This window comes from Pristis pectinata, chromosome 2 (genome assembly GCF_009764475.1).
Source record: "Pristis pectinata isolate sPriPec2 chromosome 2, sPriPec2.1.pri, whole genome shotgun sequence".
NCBI lineage: Eukaryota > Metazoa > Chordata > Chondrichthyes > Rhinopristiformes > Pristidae > Pristis > Pristis pectinata.
Window position 1 is genome coordinate 55,083,446 of NC_067406.1, and position 26,226 is coordinate 55,109,671.

At 42.0% G+C, this 26,226-nt stretch overlaps 1 protein-coding gene across 1 annotated transcript in view; it reads right to left on the reverse strand.

Moving 5' to 3' along the window:
• The window catches only part of adamts6 (ADAM metallopeptidase with thrombospondin type 1 motif, 6), a 205,852-nt gene that overhangs the window by 172,181 nt on the left and 7,445 nt on the right, over window positions 1-26,226 (reverse strand). Inside the window, exons 4-6 of the mRNA XM_052044773.1 lie at window positions 8,318-8,532; window positions 1,296-1,379; window positions 778-923 (exon numbers count right to left, since the gene is read on the reverse strand). Of these exons, the coding sequence (XP_051900733.1) occupies window positions 778-923; window positions 1,296-1,379; window positions 8,318-8,532 (445 nt within the window). The remainder of the gene's footprint in view (window positions 1-777; window positions 924-1,295; window positions 1,380-8,317; window positions 8,533-26,226) is intronic.

Consider the following 26,226-nt stretch of genomic DNA (forward strand, 5'->3'; position numbering starts at 1 on the left):
TTAATGTTGTGCAAATATATTTTTAGTGTTTTAATATTGCTCAATGCTATTTCTAGGTTTAAAATTATACCTGACTAATAACGCAATCAAGTCTCCATGAACGGCTGAAATGCTAGAGAGCTTTCCTTTACAAGCAATTGTCTAACTTGTTGTCAATCTATAGGATTGCTTTAAGAAAGACTCTGCAAGATGTTAACACAGGACATACATTAGATATATTAGAATTTCTTTGATGCAGTTATTTTATCCTGATTGGTATCAATTGTTCATAATCCCTTGATAACTCTAAAACTCAACTGCATGTAAACCCAAGTAATGTAAAGCACTACAGATCTTCAATGCATAGATTACTCAAAACAGTTACAACCAAATTGGAGATAGAAATGTTGGAAGTTTGGAGTTAGATTGACTCAGTAACGAAGCGTAACGAAGCTGGTACTCAAAGCAAACACTGCTCCGGTCTCCATTCATCTCCAAAGCTGAACTGTACACATTAGGTTAGTCACTGTGCATAGCCTCTCGAATAGTTAGAGGGAGGAGTGGAACCGCCTAGGAGTTGAGAGATTAGGTATTAGTAATAATCCATTCAGCACTTTCACAGACGAAGCTAGGTCAGGTCGATCAAAGATGACAACTTAAATAAAGGAAAGTTTAGAACAAGAACTTGAAGACTTTGAAGCAAAGACTGAAGTGAACACGTATATTACTAATCACAGAACAAAAGATTTTACTTTGTCTTAAGAACCCATATGCAAACATCCAGATCATCCATCTTACCTAGTAATTAAAACAGCATTATCATGATGAGCAATCCCATTTTCTGGAATGGTGTTTCCATCATTTTGGTGAGAAAGAATGGATTTCTGCCATTTACAGAAGCTGTCCAAGGACTTGTCTGCATGATGATTTATCTCCAAGTTTGGCTACAATGTAACAAGTATACCAGAGAAATCCAAACACATTACTCAACAGCCAATTTTTCTTCAAAGAATAATAATGAAGATGATAATTAGTAAGTGTAGTTTTCTTTTTTTGGAAAACTACCCTTTACTTCATTTAACAATTTTCTATTTTGGTACTTTCTGCTGCCTAATTTTGGCCCAACACATTATTAAACACTTCAGGGAAAGAAGAATCAAAAGAAGTATTTCTCACATAAACAAATTCCTATTGAAAGCATTAATAATGTGGCTAAATGTATTTCTACTACAGAACTTCACTTCTGATTGACCAAAACATTCATCCACAAAACATAACTATTGAAGGGAATGGCTGGTTTGGATTCCTCCTCTTACCTGATCTTCAGTAAGAACAATCAGTCGAGTGACAATAATGTTCACAACATTTCCTAGACTGGAATCACGGTAAAGTTTGGCAACCTGACCTCCAGAAAATAAGAAAAGACACAAAGTCAGACAAAAGTAAAATTCCTCAATTTCTTTCTATTTATTATGATAACTCTAATGACAGCAATATCATAATTAAATACAGCTTCATGTAGATAATTTTACACAATCATTGACCCAATGTAGAGCCTCATTTGCTGAAAGAACATTTGATTTAATGGACAAAAAGTCAGGGGAAAGCACACTGCAATTTCCAATTAATGCTCTCAACTGAGAGGACTGAGTGCTAGAAGTACGATGTTAGAAAATTATTCCTCAAATTTAAGAATCAATATCTAAAGTTTTAAAGTAACCATCAAATTAAATTTACATGTTCTTACAAATTTGCTTCTTTTATATATTCACACTTATACACAAGCAGAGGTCATTATGATCAGATGTACACTGCAGCAGGCAATGTGCCAGCCATGTACTTCAGGTAGCTATGTTAAATATCATCGACTGTTAGAAACTTTGGAGAAACATTAACCCTCTCTTTATCTGGCAAAAACTTGATATGGGCATTAGTCAACTTTCTGGGCCAATGTGGCTGACAGCAATTTTAAAATCCAGGCACTAAGAATAACTGCCCAAATCCAGCAATGTTTCATGGATCCATTGGCTAGAAGTGCATGAATTTTTTTAAATCAAGTAAGTTCCTTGTCGTCCGGGAACGATAGTCGTGTCTCTCCAGCCACCAAAAGGAAACCATTTGCTTCCCCTGTCCTTGCACTTCACTTGTCTTCTCCATATAGTCAGACTCACCTTCCAAAAGTGCCAAAGTGAATTCCCTTTGGTCCCCAACAGTGAATTTAACAACTAAGCAGCTATTCCCACCAACATCCATACTGTAATGATTCATAAGTCTGCCAACAATATGCTACTGAGGCCTGGCTGCTGATACTAATTGGGCTTCCCCAGATCCACTCTGGCTAGGCCAGAGTGGATCTTTAAGTACTTTAAGTACCTGGTACTTAAAGTATGCACCACTAGCAACCAATTATACCATTTGCAAATATGGATTTGTTTCTTCAGACTGCAAGTGTGAGCTCAACAGTGTTATTCTGAGAGGTGCTGAATGCAGGTGACATTTTTCCCAAAGGAAATAAGGGAAAATCTAGTGGACATAACTCAAGATCACCATCATGGTTGAGTTAAAAATGTTAAATATTTTGGTTGCCTGTCTACTAATTACAATTGTATAACCTCTGGAAATTTTATCAGACAGTGCAATCTTTATATGAGCAACATGAATCAATACTCATGATAGAAACTTTTGTTAAAGAAAATTGGTGACTCACTGCATTGACTTCAAAGTCCACAATTTTTCTTCCATCTCCTCTGTTTATCTAGCATATTAAGGAACCACATGAAGGAACTAGACATGCGCAGCACTGCCAATAGCATATAAATAACATCTGGATGCCAGTTCCATGATTTTCCATTTTACATGGATCAATGCTGGGAAACCTCTTCAGATAGATAGACCTTCTTTAACTTAAAAGCTCTTCTTCAGCTGCCCTACACCCAAGTTGTATCCAACCCTCCCTAAACCTGACCAAAAGGCAGATCATTGCCCCCACATGATCAATCAACCTTGCTTCACAAACCAATGACTTAGATGACCTTTCAGATCCTGATTTTGCCCCACCGTCCCCCACAACCAATGACTTGACATCCCCCGCAACTTTCCATTGATCTAGACCCCTCGACCTTGTGACCAACAACCACCCCCCTGCAACCCCTCGTGACCCACTAACCAGAATCACAACCCGTAATGTATGTGCGGGTTCTTTTTCTACCCATATATGATGATTCACTAAGACACATGGAAAACTTCTAAAAAACATTCATCTTGTTTATTCCATCCTCTCTAACTAAACTCTCCATCTGCACATAAGTTACATTTTTACATGCAGAACAGTTTTCCCCTTTTTGAAAAGAGATATTTATATAATCACATTTTTTACAATCTCCTTGATCTTTTCAAAGGATCTTATGTTCTTGGCATTGTATCCAATTCTTGACTCAAGCAAGATCTCATCTGACACAAATGTGCCATTTCTTCCACAGTGTCCGCTAAATCAATTTTTGGAATGCACTGATGATCACATAATGCTTTTGTATATCTCTTGCTGGAATTAAGTTATTTCATGTTCACTTCTGATTTTTATTTCCTATTTTCAGAAGATATCTCTGAACCAAATACTTCAACATTCCATTTCTGAATGTCAGATTTGTTGTTATTGGATGTCAAATTGTTAAATCTGAGCTTCCCTGAGATGCTTCTTTGAGAATTGTCGCTAATCATTCTTGCTGCACTATTTGATGAGCGAAGTATCATTTTATTTCATAAAACATTCGAATGAACTGAATGAAACTGAGAACCATTATCCAAGACTGGTTCTTCTGATAAGTCATGACAAAAGAAAATGGGAAAATGGATTTCACTGCTTTGTTAGTATGTTTTGTTGAAGTATAGGATCCAGTATATTTCACCTGGATAGATTGAATGTTTGCCTTTGAGTACTAAGATGTGATCAATCCCCTTTTCACATTAGTGTACCCTTTGGAATGGTCTTGTTGGCCATTTTCAACAGTGTATAGATGTTGTTGGAGACATAAAAACTGCAGATGTTATCTGGAGCAAAAAACAAACTGTCAGAGACACTCAGTGGGTCAAGCAGCATCTGTGGAGACAGAGGGATCATTGATGTTTGTTGCTGGATGATGTTGTTGCTGGCTTGGCTCTATAAGCTACACTACTCTACTAGTTCTTCAAGATCTTTATTCAACCCAGACCAGTAAACAAAACTTCCGGCTATTGCCTTGATACTTATGATACTAGAGCATTTGTTCAGCACAAAGCTCTTCTAAAACCTTCAACGTGAAGTTCTTCTCAACATACACAGTATGACCACTCTGTATTTCCATTTGATAAAATCTTTTCCCATCAACTCAGATTGTTGATCATGGTAAGGTTCCATGTCTTCATCAGGACATTTATCTGATTCAATACATCATTCCAAGGTTTTCTGTTTATTGATTCAGGAATGGTATCTTTTCTTCACTAATTTATTTCCATTGTTGTCTCCAGAACATGATCATTTTCTATTTTCAACATAAATATTGTGCTTTAAAATTCTATGTTTGAATTCTCAAATTGCAATCTTAATATCACATCTTTTATTTATTTTGTGATCATACTGACATTAGAGGAACCACTATCACTGTTGCTAACTTTGGACCAAAACTTCCTAAAATAAAAGTTGATGGTTGTGACCTAGATAAAACATCTGCCAAGTAAGAATTGATTAAGTGTTTTCACTTCAAAGAATCCTTAATCCCTCTTTCTCAATTTGAGTAAAATTTCTCTCATTCTTCATCAACATGGGATAGAAACACAATTGGCTTTTCTTGACTATCATTCATTACATGATAAATGACAGCTCCTTCTCTACAATTTAATGCATCACATGCAAGTTTGAACATGTGTTGTACTGTAGCAAACTAACCATTTCCAAGGATATTCTTGCATAATCCTTTGCTGTTCTTTGCTCAAATTCCTGTTTTCATATTTCTTTAGTAGTGACATAATGTCAGTTCCTTTGCAAGATCTGGCAGATATCCAGCATAGGTTATTCTGTAGCTTGGTAAAGTTCTAAGTTTTGCACTGTTTTCTGTTTTCCTTGTCTTCGCAATAGCCTCCAGTTTTTACTTTGACTGGTTGCAATTCACTTTCATTCTACTTTTAGTCCAAGATAAATCACTCCACTCTGTATGAATACACACTTGCTTCTTTGAATTCTTATAGCTACCTGAACTCTTTTCCAATATGCAGATTTTGTTCCTTTCTGGCTATTATTATATCCTCTTGATTGCACAGACAATGAACTAATCTTTTTGTACCTTGTCCAAGGTCGTTTGAAATATATCATTGTTGAAATTTTGTGTATGAACTGTCAACAATTGCACACACTTCTCATCCATATTCAATTAAGCACATGCATGTGTCATATCTAGTTCAATACAAATTTTGGCTCCTGCATACAGATCCTGTTAAGCAGTTAAGTTTGTCATCCACTGCCTTGTTCAATGCTATCTCATAATCACCATATCTCACAATTTTGTTTGCTTTAGCTACTACTACAATCAGTGCTGCCCATTCACTCTGGTTTGTCTTCACTAGGACTCCATTCTGTTCTAATTTATCTAACTTTTCATCAATCTGGTTCTTTATTGCATTTGGTCTTATAGTAGATTGTTTTTATACTTAACAATGCAAATAGGGGTACTATAAACTATAAAACCAGTGTACATATTTGAATATTACTGCATGCTATCCCAAAAGGATCCTGAAGCATCTATGCTAAATAACTCTTTCCTGTCAAACTTCAAATCTGAGCCAATCCTTGCCCATCAAAGTTAGTCAATTAATGTAATCAGCTAAAACTATTTACAGATATAATTATTGAGACTCATTAAAAATGTAATCTGGCCCAAGGTCCTTGCCCAAAATTGAGCAATCTGCTGCTGTGACAATACCCACGTAGACACAGTAACCACTTAACTATACTTTTGCTTTGAAGTCATTCTGCTTTTCAACATTGTCACTGGTGACATAAGTGCTTTATAAGCCTCATTCTCCATTGATCTCACTGGCCAGTGCTGTGTAGACTTGTTCTTCATGGTTGTGTGTTGTGTGTTGTGGAAGCTTCCTTTTGATGAAGAACTCGCACTACTGGAGTTACTTTGGTTGTCTAAGTTGGCTTTACACTTGCAGGCTGAGGATATCTGCCCTTTTTCAGACAGTTAAAGCATTTTGCCACTTGAAATTGACATACATGTGCAGAGGATGTCTTCTGTTATATTTGTTGCAACTGTCTATGCCAGTCTCATGCATATATTTAAGATGCTGCTTTAGAGTTCTAGTCTTTGATATTGCTCTACAACTGTAAACTGCCATTGTATTTGTACCCTGTATTGGGCAAATTCCTCTGGCATTTCTCAATGTCACTTCCTTAGATGTTGCAATTTTACAAATAAGATCAGCTGTGAGATTCTGTCGTTAATAACTTGACTGAATATGTTCATCAATTAAAGTGCAGTCCAAAAAAAATTGTAGTTATTCAAGGTGCTGAGATAGGTTGTTTAAGATAGTTGTCATCGACATCCTTGCCTGGTCTATTCTCTCTAACTACAGCATGCATGTGCACATGCATCATAATATCTCACATGTTTACATAAAGCTGGTTTTCCTTCATGCACCACTATTGTGGAGTATACAAAAGAAAGGCCTTTCATCACACTTAATACGTCAGACCTAATCTATAGAATATGAGGACTCAGAGAATGTACTGTAGAATTCTGCAGTGGTGGGCCCCGAGAAAAAAAAACAATCGTTGGCCCACCTTGTTCCACTGATTTAACATGTCTTTCCAGATGCAGAAGAACTTCTTGGCCAAAAACTTTTAAAATTTGACACAAGAATGAAGGTCACAAATTTGACACAGTTAACAAACAGGCCTGGACTGACAATGTAAATTCAAAAGGCATTCAACAAATATTAAACTATTATTATTAATCTGAACCTCTAAGATGGAGCATCATCCCCTGAGAGCACATCTTAGAATAACAGTGTTATTTTCAATACTCCTAGTGATTATCCATCCTTGCAGTTTAGTGGACAGAAGTCTTGGGAAGCGTTCATGCAATTTCCTGATACTGTGTGGGGTGAGGCTCTGTCCAGGAATCTGAATTTTAAAAATGAACACTAGAACTAATGGCCATTGTGATACAATGAACTATAAAGTGGAACACTGTTCACAACTTCTTGCAGGCTATCTTGAAAAATCCTGTCTGAATTTGAAATATTTGACCATGGAAAACATTCATTTGTGAAAAATTGTGTTTATTTATGTGTCAGAAGCAAACTAATCTATTGTTGAGGATAGGACAAGGGAACTCTAGAGCAAGATTACAGGACTATGTGGATCCAATCAAAAGACTTGTTTTAAAGTGAAATTTACTACTACTACTACTACTACGATAATTGATTCTAGCTAGAGACTCAACAAAACAGAAAGCAATACAGGAGTGTCCCAAATTTTCCTAAATTGCTTGAAGTTTATTCTTATTGTCTTGCATTCACATACACCATATCGCTAATAAAAAAAAAGGTTATTGGGGTTGACAAAAATGATTAATTTTAACTTGAACCAAATGGGAGAAAACAGTAAGTAGGCAGTTAATATGCCCAGGGGAGTTACCCATCAATCTCCCACCTGCTTTGCATTGGTTTTGATTTTAACAAGCACAATGGGCCTGAACTGCAATTTTTACCCCAGCTGTAGTTGAATAGCTGCTGCACAGTCTTGTCCAGTGAAGACATTGAGAGGAGGACCTACGACCAGCAAAAGTCATTTAAAACAGACAATGTTATTTTTCCTTGTGAGGGCCAGAAGTGCTCCTCTGGATCACACATTGCACGTTTAGGCTTGCCCTGCTCTGTGCTTCTCAATCATATATCCTGTTAAAATTGTGTGACTTACCTCTGACAAGGAACATCATTTTTGTGTCAAGCCAGTAATCTGAGCTCTGCACCCCCTACTCCAACCACCACTGGCCATCTGCAGCTTCCATTTGTATTATGCCTGCTAGCCTGCAGATGAGGTCCCCAGCCAAATGAGTAATGCTCCCATTTAACCGTCCCCCTTGGTCATTTTAGGAGAAGTTTAAGAATTATAATGTGTTGTACTAGATACAAACACTAAACATGTTTATTTGAAATCCCACTGTTCTATTTTAGTAGAGACATTTGTTCATTCATAATAAGTGGATCGATGTCTCTGCTAAAACAGCCAAAGAATTTTAGGCAAAATTTATTCAAAACCAAAAGAAAAAGTTGTAAAGTACAAAGGGATAAAACTTACAATATTCATTACAGACAAAATATAATGTTCGATATCCTTACGACCATGGTATCCCACCATCATTTTGTCTGCCACTACCAGAGTTTCCACAAAGCGTTCAAGGCTTACTGATCTCTTTTGTCGATGGGGACTATTTGTAGTTTTGTTATTTGGCAACGAGGTTGGAACAGCTGAGAGATCATTTAACCACCAAGGCTTTCTTCTTCGTGTGTGGTCTTCTGGAAATGAAGATAATCAACCACGTTAGCTGGGTTAGTGGCTTAGCATCTTATAGTCCAGCTGCTCTTAACTGTGGAGTTTCACTTTCATGAATTGAAGCTATCACTAATTAAAGGGCATGAAAACTAAGGGAGAACATCTTTGGTTCAAATTTTAAAGAAAATGAACACACAGACTTGAAGCTTCTATGTCACTTCTTGATAGTTGACTTGTGCGCTTCAAAGCCTTGACACGGGCCTCCTTGCAGTACTGCTTAAGCGGCACTACAGATCCAAGCCATGCCTTTAAATCCTGAAATGGTTCCAACTTCAGACCTGCTTCATTAGGCAGCCTTCCTCATGTCTTTCTAAATATAGTTGGCTGCCTACACTAAACAGTGAAGTCTACCTAGGTTAACAAGAAAATGAAATGTAAAAACTGGTGATAATTCCACCAAGATTGCTCTTCATGGTTATCAATAGTATGAATACTAGCACACAAGCATTTTTAGTGTTACAGCATCCTAACACGAGTCAGCGAATTCTAGTGTATTCAATGACTTTTTTTTGGCAAAGGTACTTGTCAATTTACACACAGGAAGATTCTACAAAACAACGGCCACAATCTGTATTGAATTGGGACAAAAATATTGCTCAGGATATTGGAAGAATTTGAGAGTTTCAGGAGAAGAATCATGAGATCTTTCACATCCAGCCAAACATGTACACAGAGCCTCAGCTTAACATATCATGCTCAGTCCAGTCCACCATCATGCCTGTACTCCCTCCCAACCATGCAATTCCAATTGAACTCTTGGCCAATTGCCACCCCAGGAAGCAGAGTGGGAGTGGACTGCAAGTGGCTACTGCTCTCAGGCATCAGATCTTGTGGCCCTGCCTCTGGATCACACTGATGACATTTTAATAGCTCACTGCTGCCAAAGGCATTTGAACTGTTTTTGGATGTCTCCAATCAGAGAAGTTTACAAATAGTTTAAATAGATTTATTTCTTAATTTTTTTTTTAAGTAATAAATTCGCTTAAACAGTGTAAGCTACTGGAAATTAATTATAAATAAAGATAAAGTAAAATGAAGAAAAGTAAACCATTTATCTGCACTTTCCTTTTCAATTAAAGCCTTCAATTTTATTCAAATGATTGGGGTTACCATTGTTACACCAGCCATCCCACACGAAAAGCTGATGAGCTGGATACCATTTATCTCTGGATACCTGTGCTCTGCTCTTGGACTCAGTGCAGTGGTCCAGTGCAGAAAAGATTTACAAGGATGCTGCCAGGACTTGAGGGACTGAGTTATAAGAAGAGGTTGTATTGGCAAGGACTTTATTCCTTAGAGCGTAGGAGACTGAGAGGTGATATTATAGAGGTGTATAAAATCATGAGGGGCATAGATAGGGTGAATGCACTCAGTCTTTTTCCCCCAGAGTTGGAGAATCAAAAACTAGAGGGCATAGGTTTAAGGTGAGAGAGGAAGATTTAAGAGGAACTTGAAGGGCAATTTTTACACACACAAGGGGCGGTATCTATGTGGAATCAGCTGCCAGAGGAAGTGGTTGAGGCAGGTACGATAACAACTTTTAAAAGACAGTTGGACAGGTATATGGATTGAAAAGGTTTAGAAGGTTATGGGCCAAACACTGGCAAATGGCTGACTGCATTCACTGTGTAAAATCCTATGTATTAAAGAGCTTTCTGAATGATTCTGTCACTATTGTCAGGTAGATCAAAGTCAGGAGAGGAAAATCACTGGGAAAATGGGAACTTTTAAAATAAAACCAAATTGCCTATATCCTACTTCAGACCATGACTCATTCATCCATTGCCCTTGTACTCGTTCATCTATGTTGGTATATAACCAATGCCTTAAATTTAAAATTCTGATCCATGAAGGCCCTGCATGCTTCCTCTCTCTGTAACCTCATGCAGACAACAATTATTCAAAACTTGTGTTCTTTCAGTTCTGGACCAGTTGGGCCAAAGGGCCCGTTTCTGTGCTGTATGGTGGACTTTATGGTGGAGCAGGCAGTCAGCTGGGCCAGCATCTAATTCCCTTTGGACAACAGATGTCAATTTGAAGGGGCAACTCGAATGTACAAATTTTTTTTAAAGTATTCATGAGCAATGGATTGCACCCACGCCACCTTATGTGCACTTCTTCCTTAAGTACAGAGGAAAAGGTATGGAAACCTAGTCTTTAAGTTACTGGACCAGAGCTTGTACCAGTATCTGGACCATTGATCCAGAGAAATGTCTTCAAGTCCCAGATTAGCAGCACGGGAAATCAAGTGCCAGTATTTAAATAAATCTGGAATTAAAATGCCTATACTAGAAGTGGTAACCCCAAAACTACTGAACTGCTAAAACAAAACCCACCAGGTGCATGCCAAAATACACTCCACTTGTTTGGATATATACAACGCCAACAGCACTCATGAAATTCAACAGCATCCAGGACAAAGCTGCCCACTTAATTAGCACAACATCAACCACCCTAAACATTCATCAGCACACAACTAGCTCACAGTTGCTTCAGTGTATCATTTATAAAAGAAAACGCAGTTATCTGCAGACAGAACCTACCAAATCCATGACCTCTACCACCAAGGACAAGGGCAGCCGGTTCTTGGGAGCACCACCACTGGTATGTGTCCCTCCTGTCACACACCATTCTGACATGGAAGTATATCGCAGGTCCTCCACTGTCACTTAGTCCAGATCCTGGAAGTTCCTACCTAACAGTATTGTGGGAATACCTTAACCAGAAGGACTACAGTGGTTCAAGAAGGTGGCTCAAGGACAATCAGGGAGGAGCAAGAAATTTTTCCGCTGATACCCAAATATTCAAGAAACTGCCCTTCGAGGTCAAGCCTACATTTGAATCCAGAACCATTAACGTGGTTGCTTATTAAATGCCTCCTCAGTTCATTCCCCTGTCCGTATGCAGCACATTTCTAACCAATAGTACAACAATGTGGAAAAAATCTTCACTTCTCTGGGAACTGCCCATGATGAGTCCACAGATTACTGGTATAATAAATACAAATTAAACAAAAGGCTGCTGAATCAGTGCTGGGTACTCTGCAGCACGGTCTGATAATGTCTTGAGAACTATGATTGTGTGCCATAATATTAAGCTTTACAATGAGTCCTCAGCACAAGAGCCCAAAAGGAAGAAAGGTTGGTGATTCAGAGCTTAAATTACTTGACTAGTAAACCAGAAGCCTAGAGTAACAATGCAGAAACCCAAGTTCAAATCCCACAATTGCTTTCAATTCAATGAATAATCTGTAGTTTACATAAAAGAACACAACTGGTTATTTTTAATGAGGAAAATCAATCTGGTTCACTCATACCCTTCAGGGAAGGCAATACGCACAAACTGGAGTATATACAACTTCAGACCCACAATATGGTGGAATCTTACGTGGCCTAACAGAAATTAATGTGCACATTCTGAAAAAAAATAATAAATATATAAATAAAAGTAACAGGTAGTAAGAAATTCTGAAGTAAAGCCTTAATTGGATTTGGAGGACACATCATTATTGGCTACAGGAAACATTCACATTTCATCTTTACTACCTACTCGGTTTGCATATTCCCCCCTCTCCATCCACCATCTATTGACTCTTTATATTACACAATCACATACTAGAACATGAAGGCAACATTCATACTTCTCCAGGAACAATGTCTCCACATCCAATGACTTCAATATAATTAACAGGAATACTACTATAATTGTGATTTTAGTTGCACTGTTTCTATTTATCTAACTGCAGCCCATATGTTTATGGATTACTTCCAAAGTGCTTCCTGTTAGTGATGGTGTCTGGAACCCAAAATAAGCCTTCTGTTTCTTCTTGATCCTTCTTCATTGGCAATACGGGTGGGGTGATTGGCTGCAATGTTGAAATCAAGGGAATGTGCAGGAATTTAGATTGACTTGCTTTTGGAGGGGCACTTTAAACAGACACATATGCACAAACAAACAAACACACACACACACTCTTAACAATCTCCACGGCTATTGGGAGGACCTAGCACCCAGTTGGCCACCCGCCATGCATGCCCCAGATTAAAATATGAGCCCCTCAGGACATAGATGACCGTCACCTCACAGCAGCTGTCCTTTGATGTACTCACTGTGGTTTGTGGGAGTGAAATTTAACACTGCAGATAACACAAAACAGGCAATAGTGAACCAGCAACCTGGTTTACTCCCCAACCACTGTTCTTTTTGTTGCATAATGAGGAAGAACACATAGCTGCAAAACAGAATGCTGAATCAGTACCATCTGTTTTATGCTACCCCTGATGTCATGGTAAGAAGATTTAGGCCTCTCCAGTCTGGCACCTAAGGCCCCTTAGGCAAAAGCCTCAGCATCAAAGGCAGAAGCACTCATTTCCCCATAGAGAGTGGCAGATCATTGTTCGAGCATTCCAGAAATGGTTGACAGACTCTTCTTATCTTGTTTGACTTGATATGATCATTTAACTTATTCCTGCACTGTGCGCCAATATATGGGACAATTCACCTTTTCCCTTTGTCACCAAGTTGTTAGCCTTGGGCCTTGCATTGCTTCATGGTTCTTCTACCTGGCCCCCTCCAGCAGCAATTCCTCAGCTGCAGAGTCTCCCTCCTGCTGAGCTCAGAGACCTTAGATAAATAAATTTCCTACAGCATGCAGATATTATGGCTGTCTTTTAAACTGCTCCAGGTTAAATCCTACAGCAATAAAATGTTTTCCTGTTCCTTCAATAGATAAATATTCAATATTTTATATTTGGAGCTGTTCAAAAAAGATTTAAAATGTGATTGCTCCCAGCAATATAATCAGTTAAATATATATACAGCATGGCAAGAGTTCTTTGGTAATTGATCGTGCAAACAGTTCAGGAGGAGATGTGAACCACTCAGGTTTTGTTAATGGTATCTTTCTTCAATCAATTTTGATTTAATATGAATATGAGATTTTTAAATTTCAATCAGAAATCTGAATCTGATGACCAAGATTGAGCAACCAGTTGTTCTATCCATCTAGCCAAATTAACATAATTAAACTGATCCAACTTTGTTGCTTCTCTATAAAGTTTCCACAATAATTATTTTAAACTTATGCCACTAAAAAGGAACAGTTAAAAAATTAAAACACTCGTAATATTTATAATCGTTGTCTTTCATATAAAGTGAACAGGCAACATGGATGCATCTGGTTAAATCATTTTAATATTCATACTTTCTTAAAAACAGTAGTAGTATATTCAGACCATTGAGTCTGTTCTTCCATTCAATTAGATCATTCCTGATTTAAATCAATTAATTCAGTTCTGCTACATACCCTTAGTGCCCTTTGCTTGCAAAAATTTATCCATCTTGCACTTACAAATATTAATCATGTTGGCACCCATTGCTTTTTTTGTGGAAGCACTTAATCTACCCTTTACATAAATAAGTGTTTTCTAGTTTTTATCCTGGGTACAGTGGCTCTAAACTTAAAATCAAGTTCCCTTCTTTTGGACATACTGTCAATCCTACAAGTTCCTTTCAAAATTCTAAACTCTTGTTCAAATCATTTTACAATTTTCACTATACTGGAGTATATAAATCCACCTTTTGCCTCATAACTCGTCCTGGTAAGAATGCCTCCCTGCATTCCTTCCAAAAGAAATATATCCTTCCTCTATGTGCTGAGTCTTGAACTCAACAGTGGTCAAAACTCAGCTGACAGTGAACTTGTACAACTCCCTCAATAAATTATTTTCCTTTAAGTTCTAGCCCTTTGATTAAATGATTATTAGCCTTTTTGATTATTTTTATATCTAGTTAGTCCATTTTAGCAACTTATGCACATGACCCACCAATCTCTCTGAACCTCGGTTGGTGCCAGCTTTCCATTAGAGTCAAACAGCACAGAAACATTCCTTTAAAAAGGTATGCCAATCTGTTCTTTCCCCTCCAAATTGGATGATGTCACCATTGCATTAAACTCCAACTCCACAGAACTATCCATTCTCTTACACTATTCTTTTATTGATTTCATAGGATATGGTAAGCATGGTATTGCTTGCCCACCTTTATTTCTCCCTGGAAAAGGTGTTGAAAACTTGGTTTACTGGAGCATTTCTGAGGGATATTTACAGTCAACCACACTGGGATCTGGGGTCACATTGAAGCCAATCCAGGACACTGGTTTTTATGACAATCCTACCAAGCTATCATTTACATGGTCATTTATAGTGATATCAGCTTTTTCTCAGGTTTATTTAATTAACTGGTTTTAAATTTCCCAGCTGTCATCATGAGATTTGAACTTGTACTTTTGGATCTAAACTCTGGATTAACATAAAAGAACCCCTCAAGGAACCGTAGAATAAAAAGAGGCCATTCAGCCAATTGTTATCCCCACAATGCTGACTTTTTGCCTTTACTCAGAAATTTTTTCTCCTTCAAATGTTTATCTAATTCCCTTTGGAAGACTACTTCTGAATCTTTTTCCACCATCTTAACAAACAAAGCTCCAAACTCCTAATCACTTACAAAGGTTTTCTTCATATCATCACTGGTTTTGGTTTCAATGAAACTTAGAGATGGGAATAACTGGCAGTTTTCCATACATTTAGCATTAGCAAGCATGATAAACTTCTTATCCTGTGGACAGATGATCCTTCAAGAGGTTAAAACTAAGCATTTTAAAAGAATTGTACACCAGGATTACGGAGTTAAAGAGCAAAGAAATAGGCCCTTCGGCCCACTAGGTCCATGGTGACAATCCAGTACTCATATACAGTAATCCCATTTACAAGCATTTGCTCCATAGCCTTCTGTGCCTTGGCAATTCAAGTGCACATCCACATATTTTTTGAATATTGTGGGAGTACCTGACTCCACCACCTCCTCATGCCCTGCTTTCCAGATCACAACCACCCTCTAGGTGATTTCCACCCCCCCAGATCCTCTTTAACCCTTTTATTCTTCACCTTAAACCTATGCCCTCTGGTTTTTAATGTTTCTGTTACAAGAGGAGAAGTTCTCACTATTTATCCTATGTATGCCTCTCATAATTTTGTACACCCTATCAGGTTCCTCCTCAGCCTTCTCTGCTCCAAGGAAAACAAACCCAGCCAATCCTGTCTCTCCTCATAACTAAATTGTTCCATTCCAATCAACATCCTGGAAAATCTCCTCTAAATACAGGGTGTGCAACCAGAACGGTATACAATAATCCAACTGTGATCTCACCAAAATTTTATGAGCTTATACCATGACCTCTATGCTCTTATATTCTATGTGCTGACTAACGAAGGCCAGTACCCTGTATGCTTTCTTCACCTTTAATAAATGGTCTAACATTAGATCTAAAAACATAAAAGAAAATAATTACAATAAAGAGGTGTGATGGAATGAAAAGAGAGAATGTGGATTTGTAGGAAGATGATATGCTGTAGCGACTCACTGCACTGGCATTGAACCAGCTCCCGAGATCGCAAACGTCGTCGGAGGCCCCAATCCAAGATGGCGTGGGGCCCTCCTTCTTCACCATCGTCAGGCTAGGAAAGCCCACGCACGGGAAGGTCAGGTGACCCACGCGTGACGTCAGCGCAGGAACTGTAGCGTGGGAAGTTTTCGGATATTAAAGGCGCACCGCACCCCTGTCATTCTTTCAACTTCTGATTTCAAACCAGCGACTGTCTTCATTTCGTAGTGTGTAGCTAGCCACTACATTGGTGACCCCGACGGGCCCCAAACGTTTTTGCACCCACAACATCTACACAACAAGAGGTACAGGCAGTAGCCCTTAAACTGCCCACCTTCTGGACCCTCGGGCCTCGTGTCTGGTTCGACCAGGCCAAGGCTCAGTTCTAGATTCGCCAGATCCACCAAGGATGACACCAAGTACTACTACGTGGTGAGCGCCCTCGACCAAGACATCACAGCCCAGGTCAAGGACTTCATTCAGGCGCCCCCGGAGGAGGAGAAGTACGATAAGTTCAAGACCCTCCTTCTCGAGACTTTTGGCCTTTCCCGACGTGAACGGGCCTCCCACCTCCTCCACCTCGATGGGTTGGGTGACAGACCCCCTCTGCACTCATGAATGAGATGTTGGCCCTGGCAGACAGCCACAAACCCTGCCTGATGTTTGAGCAGGACTTCCTGGAGCAGTTACCCAACAACATCCACCTGCTCCTGGCGGATGCCGATTTCAGCGATCCCCAGAAGGTGGCTCCCCAGGCGGATGTCCTTTGGTGGGCGAAAAAGAGCAGGGCATCCGTCGAGCGCGTTGCCACGCCACGTACCCAGCGGCCCAGCAGGCCAGACCCGGCAATCGAACGCACCCCACCCGCCACCAGGTCTGATACACCGACCGACCAATGGTGTTTCTACCACCAGTGATGAGGCACCGACGCTTGCAGGTGCCGGCCACCATGCAGGTTTCCGGGAAACGCCAGAGCCAGCCGCCGCTGATGGCTACAGCGGCTGGCCACTCAGATAGCCTCTTGCATGTGTGGGACGGGCATTCCGAACGTCGTTTCCTAGTGGACACTGGAGCCGAAGTCAGCGTCATGCCTCCCAACAGCCACGAGACTCGCAACTGCACACCAGGACCCACCCTCAGAGCCAATGGTAGCGCCATTCGGACCTTTGGCACCAGTTTGGTGCACCTCCAGTTCGGCACCTGCAACTTTTCTTGGAAGTTCATCCTGGCCGCCGTCGCGCAACCACTCCTCGGGGCAGACTTCCTTGGTGCCAACAGGCTGCTGGTTGACTGTGGGGTAAGCATTTGGTACATGCCAGAACCTTCCAAACGTTTTCATTGGGTGAGGCCAAGCTACCGGCCCCACACTGTCACCACATCGACCAATGAGTTTGCCAGGGTCCTGGCAGAGTTCCCGTCTGTACTAATGCCCCAGTTCTCCACAACCTTGCCCAAGCATGGCGTCCAGCATCAGATCCCCACCCAGGGCCCTCCCCTCCACGCCCGCGCTAGGCGGCTACCCCTGGACAAGCTCCGCCTCGCAAAAGAGGAATTCAAAAAAATGGAGGAGTTGGGGATCATCCGCAGGTCGGACAGCCCATGGGCCTCTCCGCTACACAAGGTCCCCAAGACAGCCGGAGGTTGGCGACCCTGTGGCGATTACCGACGCCTGAACGACATTACTACCCCAGACCGGTACCCCATGCCGCATATTCAGGACTTCACTGCCAACCTGCACAGGCGGTCCATTTTTTCCCCCCGAGATCGACCTCATCCGCGGGTATCATCAGATCCCAGTGCATCCGGTCGACATTCCAAGGATGGCACTCATCACACCTTTCAGCCTCTTTGAATTCGTCCAGATGCCCTTTGGCCTCAAGAACGCTGCTCAGTCCTTCCAACGACTGATGGACGCGGTCGGGCACGACCTTGACTTCATCTTCATATACCTCGCCGACATCTTGATCGTCAGCAGCAGCCGCCAGGAACATTTCACGCACCTCCACCAACTCTTTTCTCGCCTGAGGAATTTCGGCCTGACCATCAACCCAGCCAAATGCCAGTTCGGGCTGGAGACAATCGATTTCCTGGGCCATCGGATCGACAAACACGGCACCACGCCCCTGCCTGCGAAGGTCGATGCCATCCGCCATTTCGTCAGACCCACCTCCATCAGGGGCCTGCAGGAATTCCTCGGTATGGTAAACTTTTATCATCAATTCATACCATCCGCAGCCCGCATCATGCGCCTGTTGTTTGCTCTCCTATCGGGTGGAAGCAAGGACATTGTTTGGTCAGAAGAGGCTCACACCGCGTTCGTCGAAGCCAAGCAGGCCTTGGCGGACGCAGTCATGTTGGTGCATCCTCATACGGATGTCCCGACTGCCCTCACGGTCGATGCCTCCAGCATAGCGGTCGGAGGCATTCTAGAGCAGCTTATCGAAGGGCGTTGGCAACCGCTGGCGTTCTTCAGCAGGCACCTTCGACCACCAGAGCTCAAATATAGCGCCTTCGACCTCGAGCTGTTGGCGTTGTACCTGGCCATCAGACAATTCCGATACTTCTTGCAGGGCAGGCCGTCTACAGCTTTCACCGACCACAAGCCGTTGACCTTCGCTTTCAACAAGGTCTCAGATCCCTGGTCAGCACGGCAGCAGCGGCACGTCATACATCTCAGAGTTCACCACTGACGTCCGCCATCTGTCTGAGAAAGAGAATGTGGTCGCGGATGCACTGTCACGGCCCACCATCCAAGTTTTGTCCCAGGGGGTGGATTTCGGCACCTTGGCGGAGGCACAGCGAATGGACATGGAGATGCCCAGCTATTGCACTGCAGTCTCGGGCCTGCACCTGCAAGATCTACTGGTAGGCCCTGGTGAGCGCACCCTGCTCTGCGATATCTCCACAGGTAGACCCTGCCCCATTGTCCCAGCCACCTGGCACAGACGGGTGTTTGATTCCATCCATGGCCTCACACACCCATCCATCCGGACTATTGTCCGGATGGTATCCGACAAGTTCGTCTGGCATGGCCTGCGTAAACAGATTTCCGAATGGACCCGGTCCTGCACGCACTGCCAGACCTTGAAAGTACAGCAGCATGTCAAAGCCCCCCTGCAGGATTTTCAACCTACCCGCCAGAGGTTCAACCATATCCATGTCAACCTGGTTGGCCTCCTCCCAGTCTCCCGAGGAGCGCGGCACCTCCTCACGATTGTCGACCGTTTTACCCACTGGCCTGAAGCCATTCCCCTCGCAGACACCTCCACCCAGTCCTCCGCACAGGCCCTTTTGTCAACTTGGGTGGCCCTTTTCAGTGTCCCAGCACATATCACCTCAGACAGGGGAGCTCAATTCACCTCCAGCCTGTGGTCTGCCGTCGCCGACTTGTAGGGTTCCCGGATCCACCTCACCACCGCCTATCACCTGCAATCCAATGGGCTGACAGAGAGGTTCCATCGACACCTGAAGTTGGCACTCATGGCTCGCCTTAAAGGGCCCAACTGGGTAGACGAACTCCCCTGGGTCCTGCTGGGGATATGCACCGTGCCAAAAGAGGACCTGCATGCTTCGTCCGCGGAGATGGTCTACAGAACGCCCTTAGTCATCCCAGGTGAGTTCCTACCAGCCCCTCGGGGCCAGAGGAAGAACCTGCCGCGGCGCTCGACCGGCTGCGCGAGCGGCTTGGAAACCTAGCTCCGATACCCACTTCGCGACACGGGCAGGCCCCAACCCATATGCCGACTTCCCTCCAAGACTAAGTTTGTCTTCGTCAGGAGGGGCGTGCACCAAACACCGCTGCAGTGGCCATACGAAGGGCCATTCTGGGTCGTCAGGAACATGGGTTTACGTTCGTGCTGGACATTGGGGGGCGCGAGGAGGTTTTTACAATTGATCGGCTGAAGCCGGCTCATTTAGACTTGGACCAACCTGCGGTGGTCCAGTGACTGCGACGCAGGGGCAGGCCACCCAAGTCATAGTTTATTTAATTCTGGTTTTCACGACGGTATCACCAGTTCTTTGGGGGGGGGTTATGTAGCGACTCACTGCACCGGCATCGAACCGGCTCCCGACATCGCAAACATCGTTGGAGGCCCCGATCCAAGGTGGCGCGGGGCCCTCCTTCTTCCCCATCGTCGGGCTAGGAAAGCCCGTGCGCAGGAAGGTCAGGTGACCCGCACGTGACGTCAGCGCGGGAAGTTTTCGGATATTAAAGGTGCACCGCGCCCCTGTCATTCTTTCGACTTCTGATTTCAAACCAGCGACTCTGTGTCTTCATTTCATAGTGTGTAGCTAGCCGCTACAATGCATCAATTGTTGAAGCTAGCTGCAAGAAAGAAATTCAGTTCCAAATATATTGCAGGGCTCACAGTTGTCTAGTCATCTGATGGCATATATTCTGGACTGATGGGAGCACTAGTTTCCAATCCTTAAGTAGGCAAATTGGGTCAGGAGACATTTCTAATTAAACTAGTTATACAAATACTATTGACCGGTTATGGGTAAATTCGGACTCCAAGATAAACTTAGTGACCTTTTAGAAATCCAATGGAAAATCAAGCACAATCTGCATGGAATTTCTGAAGACTGGACATGTTTGTCAAATTCATGGCCATTATAATGAGCTAACAAAGGGAATACACTATACTTAATGTACGAGGGTTTTCAAAGGCACAAAAAAATGCTGTTTTATAAGAGGTTATCTCTAAGTATTGTATCATAGAATTTGTAATGGTATGGATGGAAAGTTGGTTAACAGCCAGGAAAGCAGTGTAAGTAAGTGTTGCTTGTATTGGAGAAGGGTGTTAAGTAGTATGCTGATGGGTCAGTGCTTGGTCTAGTCAAGCTTATATAAAAAAAGGTGATATCAAAATTTACTGTTGACGTGAAGAATTATAAAAAGGGTTACTTGAATTATTAGCAGAATGAATTTATAAATGGCAAATCCAATTAGATGCCAAAAAGTATAAAGTGATCACTTAGGCTGAAAGAAAAAAAATAATAACATAAACACTTTGAGAAAAACTGTGGAAGGCAGAGAGATTGGCTGAAAGTGCATAATTTCATCTCCAGTTGATAATACCAAATGCATAGTCACATCAGCACTTTGCACTCTGCCTCCAAAATTTATTCCACTGACTTAAATTTCAGAGTTAGAATACAATATGTTGACATTACAAATTTATTGCTACCAACCAGGTATGAATATCTCAGCAATGGCTGAATGTGGCTGGCAAATGCCGACAGTTCCAATTGAAAGAGCTGCCTTTCAGTAAAAGCTGGGCTTCCACTCACACGCTCTTTGCAGAAGTCTGAGACTCACTGAGTGTGGATGGTGCTGCATTTGTCACTACACCTGTCACTGGACTCCACATGCTGTCCAGAGTACAGTCCAGGAATCCCCACAGCATGCTAGGGAAACTGCCTTTCTGTCCTGTGCCAGGTTGGACCTAGGTGCAGGATGGGAGATACTACTGATTTTAGTGGGGATTCCAAGCCTGTGAATTAGGATACAAAGAGAAAGGCAAGCTTTTTCAAAATTTATTTTACTTTAGATTACTTCTTTTAATTATTTTAAATGCTTTTTTTATATTAATGTTTGTAAACATTTTCAATTATCTTTGTTTTTTTAAATAATTTAAACAGTTTATTTTCAATATCTCTGAATGACAGCAGATATATTAAAGCTATTAACATACTTGACAGCTTTGCCCCTTAGTTTTGTCCTCCATCACAGCCTGTCAAGGGAATTCCTGGAGCAATACACAAAGCACTGGAGGAACTCAGCAGGTCAGGCAGCATCTATGGAGGGAAATAGACAGCTGATGTTTCAGGTCGAGACCCTTCATCTGGACATTCCAGCATCTGCAGTCTCTTATGTCTCCAAGGGAATTCCTGAGCAGAGTATGAGACCTAGTCCCCACTGAGAGCTGGCAAGATATGCTCTCCACACTTGAACCAAGTGAGGACAGTCATGCAGTGACTGCAGACAGTATTGTCCAGCGAGATCTGGCTCATTAGTTCCATGAAAGTGTAAGTGCAGATATATAAAATTATAAGGAGGAAAAGACATCATTTGAAGTTTATGAACAGAGAAAAAGAACAGGAAACTAAAGGGCACGGTCAAAGAGAAGAACACTGCTTTGAAACTGCATATAATTTTCCATTTCCTTCTCCACAAGCCTCCCATCAACATCTCCCTCCCTTTCCACCACCACTTCCATTACAACCCCCCCACCACCACCACCACTACTAACTATATCCCCACAGCACCAGAGTATAAGTCTACCATCCAAAAATATAAGTAAAAATCTGTGCAACATATGTTAGCCACAACAAGTAATGTAGAAACTTTACCTGGAACTTGGCAAGTACTAAGCAGTCTGGAACACTTTCTTGGAAACCTACACACCTCCCACACAGATCCAGACTACCTCCCGAGGAAGTTAAAATGGAACCATAAACTAACAATCTTCTCCCAATTCTTTACAAAGGACAATGAGACAGCCGCAGGTGAGCCATAGCAAGCAAGATCTTTGATAACTCTAGTCTAAAACAAAGGGAAGAAACTGGTCAACTTTCTAGAATTTCCAAAGAGCATGCTATTTTCAACATGTGCATACCAAACCAACAATCCTGGTGTGATAATCATTCTCCCTAACAAACCATATGATCGAACTATAGTGACATCAAAAAGTACTTATAAAGCGCTTCAAAATCTTTTATCTCGTAAACTGAAAATCAGAAATAACACTGCATTAACATCTTTACAAAATAATGGTTACATTTCAAGACTGAAGTTGCTGATAAGGGGAGACAAAGGTAAACAAATTCTGTTTGCAACAGGACGTTCCTAAGAAGCTAAGACCATGGAAATGCTATTTAATTGGTTAGCTGTTCCGCAGTTTAGCTTGGTTAACTGTTCAGAAGGAAGAACTTTAACAACAACAGCTTCTACCCCACTGCCATCAGGTTCTTGAACCAACCTGAAAAACCCTAATTCTACCTCAGACTATATTTCCCTCAACTTGCACTAATGTCAATTTGTGTTTATTTTGTTGTTTAAGTTATGCAGAAGTTGTTAATTTAAGTTTATGTAATTCATGTTTATAATGTACTGTGCTGCTGCTGCAAAAAGCAAATTTTCATGGCATTTATACCCTGGGTATTATGACCATGACAATAAACTTGAACAAATATTTCCCCTGTATGTCCTCTGGAATGTTCAGAATCCCCAACAGAGAAGTTTTATATTGTAGATGGAATGTGCCTGATGAACTGGATGTTTTTTCCTGTTCTATGCTCTTGCACGCAGAAACAATTATGAGATGATAACTTAATAATTGTGAATTTACATAAACTAAACATGGAGAACTCTAAGCAAAAAACAAAATGCTGGAGGAACTCAGCAGATCAGGCAGCATTTCTGGAGGGAAACGGACAGTCAACATTTTGGGTCGAGATCTTTCATCTGGACTGAAAAATAGAGGTGAGAGGAAGGTGTGCATCAAGAGCTGGCAAACAATAGGCAGATCCAGGTGAGGAGGGGTGATAGGCAGATGGAGGAGGGAAGAGTGAAAATAGTGAGAGGCTGGGAGGTGATAGATAGAGGCAAAAAAGGGCTGCAGATGATGGAATCTGATAGGAAAGGAAGGCGCATCATGGAACCAAATAAGGGAGGTGAAGTGGACAAAAGGGAGGAGTAGGGGGAGGGGACACAGATGGAGCAGGGGAAAGAAGCAGGATAATGGGGGGGGGCTGGGGTGGGTGTAGGAGAAAATGGGTAGATCAGAAGGAGAGAGAAAAGGGACAAAGGGGGATCAGTTTACCTGAAATTGATGAATTCAATGTTCATGCCATTGAGTTTTAAACTACCCAGGTGGAATATGAGGTGCTGTTCCTCTATTTTGCATTTAGCCTCACCTTGGCAGTGAAGGAGACTGAGGACAGATAGGTCGGTGTGAGAAATGAGAGGGGAATTAAAATGGCTAGCAACCAGTAGCTCCACATGGTCATGGCAGACAGAGCGCACACAGGTGCTCAGTAAAGTGGTTGCCTAGTCTGTCTTTGGTCTCACCGACATAGACGAAGCCGCATCGAGAGCACCAAATGCAATAAACAAGGTTGGAAGAGTGCATGTGAATCTCTGCCTCACCTGGAAGGGCTGTTTAGGGCCCTGGATGGTGGTGAGAGTGGAAGCGTGGAGACAGGTGTTATACCTACTACTGTTGCAGGGGAAAGTGCCCGGGGAGAGGGAGGGATGAGCGAACCAGGGAGTCACAGAGAGAGTGGTCCCTGCAGAAAGCAGAAAGGGGTGGGGAGGTGAGGATGTGGCTGGTGGTGGGATCGCGTTGTAGTTGGCAGAAGTGTTGAAAAATGATGTGCTGGATGTATAGGGTGGTGGGGTGAAAGGTAACGACAAAGGGAACTCTATCCCTGTTTGGTCTGGGGGGAGTTGGGGGAAGAAAGTGCAGGAAAGAGAGGAGATGCAGGTGAGGGCTCCATCAACCACAGTAGGGGGAGGGGGAAGACACATTTTTGAAAAAGGAGGACATCTCAGATGTCCTCAAGTGGAAGGCCTCAATTCCAGAACAGATGTGGCAGAGACAGAAACTGAGAGAAAGGAATGACGTCCTTACAAAAGACAGGGTGGGAGAAGGTGTGGTCAAGGTAGCTGTGGGAGTCAGTAAGTTTGTAGTAAATGTCAGTGGATAGTCGGTCCCCCGAGATGGAGACAGAAAGAACAAGAAGTGGAAGAGAGGCGTCGGAAATGGACCACATGAATCTGAGGAAAGGGTGGAAGTTGGTAGTGAAGTTGATGAAATTGGTGAGTTTCGCATGGCTGCATGAGGCAGCACCAATGCAGTCATCCATGCAGCAGACAAAGGGTTGGGGAATGGTTCCAGAGTAGGCTTGGAACAAAGACCGCTCCAAGTGGCCAACGAAAAGGCAGGTGTAGCTAGGGCTCATGCGAGTGACTGTGGCTACACCTTTGATTTGTAGAAAGTGGGAGGAATCAAAAGAGAAGTTGTTCAGGGGTAAGCACAAGTTCTGCCAGGTAGAGAAGGGTGTTGACAGAGGGGAACTGGTTGTATCTGTATTCTAGAAAGAAACAGAGAGCCATAAGTCCTTCCTGATGGTGGATGGATATCCATGGTGATGAGGCAGTGGGGGCCAGAAAATTGAAAGTTGTTAAAATAGTGGAGAGCACGTGAGGTGTCTTGGATGTAGGCGGGAAGCGATTGGACAAGAGGGGGGATCAAGAGAAAGTCTAGGTATGATGAGACTTCATTGGGGGAAGAGCAGCCAGAAACAGTGGGCCTACCAGGCCAGGGCAGTCTTGTTTGTGAATTTTGGGAAGGAATTAGAAATGGGCAGTAGGGGTTTCTCCCCAGCTGTAATGAAAAAGCAAGAATTATGTACATCGAAGTAAAGGCATAATATAAAATGAATATGTAATAGTAAATATTCAACAATTATGGGGAAAAAAATCATGTGCTATATAACAGTTCTTCACTTTAACATATTGTTTCCAGATTTTCTATGCTATATTTCCTCATATTTCTCTCCAAAAATAATATTTTGGGATACGTATTATTTAGAATATGACATGCAGCAAATACAATGTGCATGGATGTGGCAAGTAATTTTGCAAATCTGGTCTCCAAAGCTCTACATTGCAGGGAATGTCCCATGTCAATGTTTGTTGTAGATTAATTGATCGAGATTGATTGCGATAATTTTTAAGTCCATCACTGATTTACCATTCAATTGCCAGGATGGTAGTAGTTAAGTTAAATAGACTAGTCTTTTTTCATCCAGAAATCCCTATCTTCCCCAATACCTGAAATCAGATAATAGAGCAGTGGAAAATTTGGCAGGAAATCTAACTGTGGCACCCTCACTCAAATGAGATTTTCCATTTCCTGTGATGGCAAGGAATTCAGTCAGCGTAATGTTTACTTCCCAGCTTCATGTAAATGCTGACCAAGAAGCCAGAAACTGTTCCATTTTCTTTGGCTCCATCCATTCTGCCAATCACAGTCAGGAAAGGAAGGATAGTAAGGCAGGTAGGACCTGTAAGGCCCAACTGGCTTTATGAAGAGATAGTACTAATAGGCTTCAACTCAGCCCAATGCCTAAAAACATCCTTGCTTTTCTGTTTGACCCTTATAAGGAACCCTGGATTCCCCTGTTCTTCATCAAAGATGCC